Raw genomic sequence first — 10,485 nt, 5'->3', positions numbered from 1 at the left:
CAAACAATCCGCCCGCCTCGGCTTCCCAGAGTGCTAGGATTACAGACATGAGCCACCGCGCCCAGCCCTCGGTTATGTTTTTGACAAGTTCTCCTTAGGTTTCCAACAGGTGGCCTTTATGTACTCGGTTGGTGCAAAAACAATTGCGGTTTCGGACCATGAATTTTAAATCATTATAACTGGGCTCAAACACATCTTTGTTAATCAAAATAGGAACCATCACAATCAACACATTTTTGCCAATGAGAAATAAGTTTGTTTATTCCTGTAGCATAAAAATCTGCACTTCAGGATTGGACACACTCTTGGAAAGCATTTTCTGCATCCTGCTGGTTGTGGAAGCGTTTTCCCTGCACAGAGTTGCCGGGATGCTTGAAGAGGTGGTGGTCGGTTGGCGAGAGGTCAGGTGAATTTGGCAGATGAGGCAGAACTTCGCAGCCCAGTTCGTTCAGCTTTTGAAGTGTTGGTTATGTTACGCGCGCACGGTCGGGTGTTGCCATGGAGAAGAATTGGGCCCTTTCTGCTGACCAAGGCCGGCTGCAGGTGTTGCAGTTTTTGGTGCATCTGACCAATTTTCTGAGCATAGTTCTCGGATGTAATGTGATTCAGAAAGCTGTAGTGGATCAGACCGGCAGCAGACCACCGAACAGTGACCATGACCTTTCTTTGGTGCAAGCTTGGCTTTGGGAAGTGCTTTGGAGCTTCTTCTCAGTCCAGCCGCTGAGCTGGTCGTCGCAGGTTGTCGCATAAAATCCACTTTTAGTCGCACATCACAATCCGATCAAGGAATGGTTCGTTGTTGTTGCGCACAAGAACAGAAGACGACACTTTGAAACGACAATTTTCTTGATTTTTGGTCAGCTCATGAGGCACCCACTGATCGAGCTTTTTCACCTTTCCAATTTGCTTCAAATGCCGAACGATCTGATCGTAGAAGGGTTGACGTTGATTCTTCAGCAACTTCTCATGTAGTTGTAAGAGGATCAGCTTCGATGGTGGCTCTCAGTTAGTCATCGTCAACTTCCGATGGCCACTGCACTACTCATCGTCAAGGCTCTCATCTCCTTCGCAAAACTTCCTGAACCGCCCCTGCACTGTAGCAGTTCCCGGCACAAATGCGTTGTTGATGTTGCCAGTTGTCTCCACTGCTTTTGACCCATTTTGAACTCAAATAAGAAAATCGCTCAAAATTGCTTTTTGTCTAACATCATTTCCATAGTCTAAAATAAATATAAAATAAACAGCAAGTAATAAGTCATTAGCAAAAAAACAAAGTGAGAAATGTGTGTTAAAATGGTGTACAAATAACATGACCACGTTTATTTAAGAATGTATTCCAGTATCACATGGCAAATTTCAACAATGCTAAAAACCACAGTAACTTTTGCACCAACCTAAGCTCTTGGGACCAAGAGCTCCGGGAGAGGCTGGCCGGCACAGGGCGCTGCAGGGTGGAGTCCACACTGCCAGCCTCCCAGGGTGAGAGGGTCCCGCCTGCTCACTGTCCCTGGCTGAGCCAGGGAGGCCCGTCCTGCAGTCAGCCGCGCCCTCTGGTGGCTCCAGGGTGCCACCTGCCCACTGTCTCCTGTGAGGACAGCGTGGTGCAGGCTGGTCCGTGTGCTAGGTGCTCGGGGTTGGACCCTGGCAGGGCAGGCACGCACTGGGGCTTGCCCTGCTGACCGCCCCGCGTCTGCTCCACAGACCCTCGGAGCGTCCCTCCCCTCCCTCTTTGCAACCTGGCCAGGCCTCCGACCCTCAGCTCTTTCTTCATGCCTCACCTCTCCTCGCTGTCACACCCCGCGACGCACCCGTGCCCCGCCAGGGTGGCTGAGCCAGGTTGCTCTGGTGCTGTGGCCTGTTCGCAGCTGCTCACTGTGTGGACGTGATGCTGGCTCCCCCACAGCCTCACCAACGGGCTGTACTTTCCAGGAATTCCCTGGCGTAGGATCTGACAGTTCTGAGTGTCGCACCCCTGCCCCCCTCCCTCCACACCCCCTACCCACGCTGTAGGTTGGTGACCCAGCAGGGGGTCACCTGCCCCAGGTGGAGGGTCCCGCCCTGCTGCAGGCGTTCAGAGCGCTCAGCTCCCCCACAGCACTGGGACAGCGCCTGCTGCCCAGGCAGCGTCACCCTGGGGCGCCAAGCTTCCCCCAGCCCGGGGGCTCGCAGATCCTCCGGGACCACGCCCAGCCTGGGGGCTTTGCTGTGTACAAGTTCTCCCAGCAGGACACCCACAAATCTCAAAACCTTCTCACCCCTCTCCAACCTTCGCACCCCTCTCCAACCCCCCCAGAGCCCCAGAGTCTCAGGGAGAAGCAGCACACAGTGGGGGAGGGGAGCAGGCGCCCCCTTTGTTCCTGGTTCCTTCAACACCTGGGCTGTGCAGTCTCCAGTCTGTGTTGTCACGAAGATTCTGTGCTGCCTATACCATGGGTTATTCTGTAATCAAAAGGCTTTTTAAACAAGTAAAAATGTAATAACTGTGAAGCTGCGTGATGAGTATCTGGCAATTCAGTATTCTGGGTTTTTTTTGTGTTTGCAAATTTTGATAGTAAAAAGAATTTTTAAGGTGACATGATATGGAAAATGCCACAGAATGAGAAAACGTGGCTTGTCAAATTACTAACCTTCGAATACGGGTGAGAGTTCCAGTAGGTCTCCCCATGAGCTTGTGTTAGCACGCGTGCGCGTCACCTGCTTGCCGGAGGCATGACGTGTCGTTGAGTTTACGTTTCAAATTTAGTTGTATTTCAGAGCCATGGGCGTGGCCGTCGACGTGTCGGTCTGGGTGCCAAAGCCCAGCGTGGACCTGAAGATCTGCATGTACGACCGCCTCTACCAGGCCTCTGTCCTCGTGCACACGCGGTGAGCGCCCTGGCGGCTGGCCACGGCCTGGGTGTGAGTGGTACCTGATGTGGCACATGGGGCTTGGCAGAAGCGGTTAGGCTAAACACATGGGGGGGTCCTGGGTTATCCTGGAGATTCCAGGGTTACCACAGAGGTCGTCACGGGAGGCAGGAGGGCCAGAGTCAGAGGTGCAAGTGAAGATGCCACGCTGCCAGCTTGCAAGACGGGGAAGGGGCCACAGGCCACGGAATGCCGCAGCCTCCAGATGCTGAGGAAGGCGCGAAAAGGACCCTCCTCTGGAGCTCCAGGAGGAACCGGCCCTGCCCACACCGTGACCTCGGCCAGTAAGATCCACTGTGGACTTCTGGCCTCCAGAACTCTGAGAGAATAAGTTCCTGTTGTTTTAGGCCCCGAAGTTTGTGGTAAGTTGTTTCAGCAGCCGCAGGAACTCATACCCACTGCACGCCCGGTCACCGGGCCGGAGTCATTAGCCCCCTCGCACACACGGTGGCAGCCGGAAGCACAGACAGAGTCTAAGGAAGGAAGCGTGTTTCCATCTGCAGTGTTTTCCAAGGGAGTCCGAACGTCAGCAAAAACCTTTCACTGAGGTCCCACCGAGACGGAGAGAAGCGGGTGAATCGTAAGCTGGAGCGTCACAGATTTCCGTGAACAGAACAGCGCAGTGCAGAGCACACAGCACTGCCGCTGCCGGGCCTGGTCATCAGCCACCCAGGGGGCAGCCCCTGCTCTGTGACCCGGGTGGAAATGGGTTCCCGTGGCCAGTGCCTGCCAGATCCTGGGGCTGGCGTGCCGGACGCTCGTGCCCCGTGGACCGAACGTCAGCTATTGGTGACCAGGCGTGGGCTCCTTCTGTGACCTGCATGTCTGCAAGGTTGTCCGCGTGCCCCTGGCGCCTCTGCCGCGTGGGCAGGGACAGAGCTGGCTTCTTGAGGAGCTGCACACTCGTCAGAAAGGGCTTGGGGCTGGCGTGGTGGCTCCCGCCTGTCATCCCAGCACCCTGGGAGGCTGAGGCGGAGGATTGCTTGAGCCCAGGAGTTTGAGACCCCGGCTCTGCTAAAATTAGAAAAATTAGCTGGGTGTGGTGGCACAAGCCTGTAGTCCCAGCTACTCGGGAGGCCGAGGCAGGAGAATCCCTTGAGCCCACGAGTTGGAGGCTGCAGTGAGCTGTGATGACGCCACTGCACAAAAAAAAGAAAGGAAAGAGAAAGGGCTTGTGCGTGTCTGTTTGGGGCGGGGCTGTCACAGGTGCCAAGTGCTCTCCTTTCCGACCAGCGATGCGCTTCCTGTCGTCGGGGTTGGGGGGGCTGAGGAGTTTTGCTCTCTCAGCCCCACTCCGAGGACACAGTCTGTTTTTAAGCTGGGGTCTTGCTGTGCTGGCCGGGCAGAGAGCAGCGGCTACGCACAGGCGGAACCAATCGCACTGCAGCCTCCAGCTCTAGCAACAGCGCTCCCCCTCCTTAGCCTCCCACGTGCGGGCGACAGGCGCCACCACCACGCCCGGCTCCCAAGGCACACATTTGACAACACAAATCTGCTTAGCAATTTTTAAAATGCAGTATCAGTCATTTGGTCCATTGTGTAACGTGGCTGATGTGTGCACGAGGGCGTACCAGAGATGCTGGTGCCGGAAGACGGTCCTGTCCTGTGTGCCACCAGCGGGACGACCAGCCACACAGGATGCAGAGCGCAGGGTGGTGTCTGCTGGGGGCGCAGCCTCTGAGCACCGCAAGTGGTCGACCTTCTATGTGGGGGCTGGGCCCCAGCAGCTGGGCGCAGAGCGCCTGGCAGGCGCGGTGGGGACACGTGTCGTGGCTGCGCCTCTGGGAGGTGTCAGGAGCAGGCCAGTGGGGACAGACGGGGCCACCGCAGCCCTGGGGCCACGGAGTAAAGAACAAGAGAGAAGAGAGAGACTTTTTACTTCCGTGCCCCCTGCTGGTCCTCCCGGGGCCACGGCTGCCCCTGAGGCCCTTGTGTCTCGTCTGGGGTCCATCGGCATGGCCTGGTCACCTCTGCTCCTCGTTCCCTGTGCCGTGGCTGTGCAGAGAGAGGGGACACTGTGCAGCAGCCCCCACCAGCCACAGGACAGGCAAGGAGCATTCAAAGCCATCTGCAGAGGTGCCGGAAGGCTCTGGAAGGTTCTGGAACCGTGGCCCACAATTCTCAGGTGGTCAGAAAAGAGCTCCCCTGGGTCTACCTTTTCAGGCTTCCTTTTCTTCCTGCAGCTGAGAGGTCAGCCCCACGGGGATGTGAGAGACCCGAGGCGGGCAGGGAGGGGAGGCTCCGGGGCCCTGGGGGCTGTTGGCTTTCGGGAGCAGCAGGCAGCGGCCAGAAGCCGGGCTTCTGGGGCTTGGGCTGGGGGGCACGTGTGGCTTCCTCTGGCTGGTCCTGAGCTGGACGCTGCGGTCACTGACCGAGGCCTGGCCGTCCCAGGGCCTCCGGAGCGTCCTGTGCTTGTGCTGCAGGGTGTGTGGACACCTAGCCCCAGACTGGCCTGGACAGGAGGAGGGAGGGGGCCCTGCACCCTGCAGCTGCCTGGCAGGAGCTCTTCCCAGAACACACTCAGGCTTTTGAGAACTGATTAGGACCGTGCTTTAATTGCAATGCAGTTATTTTTAAGAGTTTCTCATCAGATTTCATTTCAGAAAAACCAACCATTACAAAGCAGGGCTTGGAAGATTCTCTAACCACCAGGATGCATATGCGTGGTCTGGGCGCTGCCGGTGTCTTGGCTGTTAGTGACACTTTAATAACGTGAGGACGAAGCCCAGAGTCAGCCTGACAGGTGCCTCGATGCCCCCACAGGTCAAACGCAGCCCTGCGCCTCAAGTTTGAGGTCTGCAAGGAGCTGAGGGGACACATGGAGCTCCTGCCTGAGACGGGCTACATCCAGGCCCACTCCTCCTACTCCTTGCAGCTCAAGTTCCTGCCCCGGTAAGCACCTGAGGCCTGGGCCAGGCGGGAGGTGAGGGGGTGGCCGAGGGAGGGCGCTGCGCATTCCACTCGCGGGATGGGGCGCCCCTGGCCTCCTGCTGTCTGCCGGGCCTCCTCGCCCTCTCTCTGTAACTCCCCAGAGGCCTGTGTCGGCCTGAAGCTTGTTTCTTTGCGGCTGTCTGGCAGCCGTCTCCCCTGTGGGCGTCCCGGGCACACGCCCATCACCGCTGTCTCCTCTCTTCCCCATTCCAAGGCTCTTTTCAGGCTTCCTTGGCATGTCCTGTGGCTTCTGTCTTCTGCCAGGTGGACTTTGGTTACCTCCCTGAGCTCTTGCAGTGCTCTGGGAGCTGGCAGTCCTGTTTTTAATTCTGCCGCTGGTTTCCCTGGAGCTGTCCTTGGCTCCTGCCACGGGGTCACCACCCGGTGCCGCAGGGACCAGGACCAGGACAAAGCACTGTCGAGGTGTGGCCCAGGGCGTGGCCGGCTGGGCCGGGTGAGAGCGGAGTGTCTGTACTGGGCGTTGACCTCACTGGCCAGGGTGCAGCTGGGGCCTGGCCGGCTGCCCATCGTGGCACAGCGGAGTTTCCTGTTTGTACCTCTGATATTTCTATAACAACGTTAATCTCCTCTTGTCATTGTAGCTCAAACTATTTTTTAAAGTGATTATGCATTTTAAAGGGGCTTTTTAGGATTCCTTTAAGTATAATAACAAACTCCTTTTTAGTGTAAAACTGTTGGATTTACTCCCGTTTACTTAAATGCAATTGTTCCACGATGAGTCCGTGTCACTCAGCCGCACACTCGCACACGCCGTGCTGGGGGCTGCCACCCACAGAGACTCGGACGCGTGGAGAGACCCCCCAACCCACAGTGCGCATGTCCCGCACCGACCCGTGAATACGCAGGTCTGGCGCAGCACACAGCTCAGGGCTCTTCTACTTCGTATGTTTCGTAGCTCTCGTGTGACTTAGAAGCGCCACTTACAGGTGGGTTTTACTGTTATTTCACAAACTATAGAGAAGAAAAGTCCATTCAGGTGCATCCCGCCTCTTTCAGACACTCCCTCCCGGAGGACGCGGGGAAGTACTTTGACAAGGAAAGCCGAGTCCTGGAGGCCCCGATGACAATCTGGGTGGCGGACCAGGTCTGTGCTGGGCACTCCTAGCCGCAGAGGGCTGCTCTGGGAGGCCGGGCTCCGTGCCCGGTGAGGGCCCCCGAAAAGACAGGGCCGGTTCCAGAGCCCACCCACAGGTGCCTCCCAGCGGGTGTCCAGCGGCCGGGGGGAGATTTGGCTGCTGCCCAGACAGCCCCACATGGTTGGAAGCAGGGAAGGCGTCTGTGGGCTGGAGAGAGGCCTCTGAGGCATGTGCAGGGCCAGGCGGGGCCACCTCCCAGGCACCCAAAACTGTACGTGCACCCACACTCCGGGGTGCATGCACGCACACGCCCACACATGCACATGCGTGCACTCACGTGCCACAGCCCAGCTGGGACTCAGCGGCAGCCACTGCCCACCTTGGCTCTGCCCCCTGGGCGTCCTGTGTGGCCGGCTTCCGCGGCCTGGCGAGGCAGAGTCATCGCGGGGAGAAGAGCCCACTGTGTCCTGGAAGCAGCCGTCACTGGCCACAGGCAGCAGTGACATCAGTCTCCGGTGGCTGGCAGTGCACTCTCGCCCTCTGTGCTACAGACCAAACCCGTGGGGTTCACCGTCCACGCCGTGGTCACCACCTCGGACCTGGAGATCAGCCCCGCGGAGCTGGACTTCGGCTGCTGCACCATCCACGAGGCTGTCAGGACGGGGGTCAGCCTCCGCAACCACTCCCTCCTGCCCCAGGACTTTGGCTTCGTCAGGCTTCCCAAGGTACCTCTCATGGCCAGGCCCTGGGGGATGTGGGGGACAAGGTTGGGCAGCCCCAGCGACAGGGTGTGGCAGCTGCTGCTCCAGGGACAGCCCTGCCCACCCCGCATGCCACCCTCAGGCACCACAGCTGGTCCCCCGTCAGCATGGGAACCCCCTGCCCACCCGCTCCGCCCCTCCCTGGCCCAGTGCACACACAGGGCCGCAGTCTCCTCTTCCCTACCTTCCTTCCAGAACTTTCCCTGCCTGGGCCTCGCAAGGCAGCCAGGACAGGGCCAGGCTCGGTCACCCCCACCCTCCCTAGGCTGCCCCCCCACCAACCCCAACATCCACACGCAAGCACACGCACACTCGTCCTCACACCACACACTTGTTCATGCTCTCACACACGGGCTCACACCCAGGCACACCTCACACTCGCTCACGCTCATTCACACACGATCACACTCAGTCATGTGCTCACACTCACACCCCCACTGCACGCATGTCTACGCCCTTCTCCCGCTGACTCTCCTGTGGGGCTCACGCTCACACCCCCACTGCACGCATGTCTATGCCCTTCTCCCGCTGACTCTCCTGTGGGGCTCACGCTCACACCCCCACTGCACTCCTGTCTACGCCCTTCTCCCGCTGACTGTCCTGGGGGGCATTTTCCCTTTCCCAGTGTGTGGACATCCAGCCCGGCGACGGGTTTGGCACGATCCTGCCACTCGAAACTCTGCAACTTGACGTGATCTTCCAGCCCACCAAGGCCAAGGAGTACAGCTTCGAGCTGGTCTGCAAATCTGAGATCAACCGGTGAGCCCGCGGGGTAGGGGCGTTGGCGGGCCTGGCTCACCCCGCTCAGGACAGGTAGCCTTTCCCGCCACCTCCGTGCCACCAGCCACCCTGGACCCCACGTGCCCGGCTGACCGGGTGCAGACAGGCTGGGATCCAGGCACCCGTGTGCTCTGGGCCGGCTCACCCTGTGAGTGGGTGTGGAGTGTTTATGTGCATGTATGTGAGCATGCATGTGTGAGCATGTGCAAGTGTGCGTGTGTGAGTGTGCCTGTGTGTGAGCACGTGAGCATACATGTGTATGAGCTGTGCATGTGTATGAGTGTGTGTGAGTGTGCACGTGTGAGCATTGCGGGGGCGTGTGTATGAGTGTGTGTGTACATGTGTATGAATGCGAGATCATGGGTGTGAGTGAGCATGTGTGTGAGTGAGCATGTGTATGAGTGTGTGTGACTGCATGTATGTGTGTGTGTGTATGAGCAGTATGTGTGTGAGTGCATGTGTGTGTGTGGTATGCAGAGCATCCCCTGGACGCAGGTGGGCCGGGCATGAGCCCCAAGTTCTCCGATGTTCTGGGTGTGGCCTTTGCGCCTCCCTAAGTCTGAGAACGGACTGGGGAGGCGGCAGGGAAGACACAGAGCGGGGCGGGGCAGAGGAGCTGTGACGGGCCACCCTCACCGCTGCTGTGAGAAGCAGTGTTCTGGGGCAAAGCCAGGACGCTGATGGTCAACTCAGGAATTGCCCCACGCCGGGTCCTCCCCCTAGAGCCCCACCTGCCCCATTCCTCTCTTTGCCCTCCTGTCCTGTCCCCCTGAGCCTCCCAGTGAGGTCAGCCCGGTTTCTTCATCTCACAGCCCGGCCCTCCTCTGGGCAGGGCCAGCAGGCCGCCCGGGATCGTACGCGCCTGCGGGAAAGGCAGGAGTAGGTGGCAGCGTGATCTTAGGGAGCAAAGTGCAGAGCTGGAACCCACAGAAACTACCGGATTCTGCCCCCGTGCCCCCTCCTGCCCAGGGCGTCCCTCCGTGTGGCTGCCAGTGCGCCAGGACACATTCGTGGCCAGTTCATGTGTCTCTCGGCCTCTGGAAAACAAATCCCGTGATAAGAGCTTTTTATCTGTTTGCCTGTTGAGGCGACCCTGGTAGCAGAAGCTCCATCAATTTCGGTTGAATGAATGTGGGTGTGTTTCATTTTTTAAAAGACCACATGTAAATTGAAATTACCAAAAATTAAGGCGAGAGCCACCTGGGAGAGTTCCACGACGCTCACACCCTCAGGCCTCAGTGAGTGGCGCAGAGGGCATGGTGGGTGGACCGCAGCCCGGGGGGGCCCCTGCAGGCAGTGCTCGGGGGGAGCCTCACATTCCCAGCACACCGCAGCAGGCACCCCGCACCGCCGCTCTCCTGTGTGTCACCTGCAGACCTCGCCTTCCTGTCGCTCAGCCCCAAGTCCTCACCCCCACCCTCACATCCAGGTCGCCAGCAAATCCCATGTCTTCACAGATCACCCCCACACCCCTAACCCCGTCTCCCCGCCCGTCAGCACACCCCGCCTTGCCGCTAGGCGACGGCCCTGGCCCCTGCCCTCGCTGGGCCCGGCTCCTGCAGTCCAGGAATGCCAGGCACAGCCCAGCCCCGCCCCACACGGCACCGCCTCAGCCACCTGCTGAAGGCGCCTGGGTCGGGTCCGGGTCTCGGCAGTCGTGAGTAAAGCTAGACCTTCCCGTGCAGGGATTTGTGTGAGCGTGGCGTCTCACTTCACCTGGGTGAGAATCCAGGAATTGCTAGATCACATGGGAAGTTTGTTTTCAACTCTATAAGAAACGGCCACACTGCTTTCAAACAACGACCCCACCCCGTCAGGTCTCATGGATGATGCCCAAGCATTCCCGCTGCTCCGCACCCTCACTAGCACTCGGTATCTCGACTTTATTCTTTGGTGGGGTGGGAGGGATTCCAATAGGTCTATCCTGGCACCTCCTGTGGCTTTAATTTGCATCATCCTAATGACTAATGATGCAGAGCATGTGTGTGTGTGTGTGTGTGTGTGTGTGT

The 10,485-nt window shown here is 58.7% G+C and overlaps 1 protein-coding gene across 1 annotated transcript in view; it reads left to right on the top strand.

Annotated features, from left to right (window-relative positions):
- Positions 1-10,485, top strand: part of CFAP74 (cilia and flagella associated protein 74) — a 60,985-nt gene that overhangs the window by 38,848 nt on the left and 11,652 nt on the right. Inside the window, exons 20-24 of the mRNA XM_012657482.1 lie at positions 2,744-2,865; positions 5,671-5,799; positions 6,856-6,943; positions 7,487-7,660; positions 8,322-8,455. Coding sequence (XP_012512936.1) covers positions 2,744-2,865; positions 5,671-5,799; positions 6,856-6,943; positions 7,487-7,660; positions 8,322-8,455 — 647 coding nt within the window. The remainder of the gene's footprint in view (positions 1-2,743; positions 2,866-5,670; positions 5,800-6,855; positions 6,944-7,486; positions 7,661-8,321; positions 8,456-10,485) is intronic.

This window comes from Propithecus coquereli, unplaced genomic scaffold, assembly GCF_000956105.1.
Source record: "Propithecus coquereli isolate 6110/MARCELLA unplaced genomic scaffold, Pcoq_1.0 Scaffold544, whole genome shotgun sequence".
In the NCBI taxonomy this organism is placed as follows: domain Eukaryota; kingdom Metazoa; phylum Chordata; class Mammalia; order Primates; family Indriidae; genus Propithecus; species Propithecus coquereli.
The sequence above is the reverse complement of the archived record's forward strand: the minus strand, read 5'-3'. Positions and strand labels throughout refer to the sequence as shown.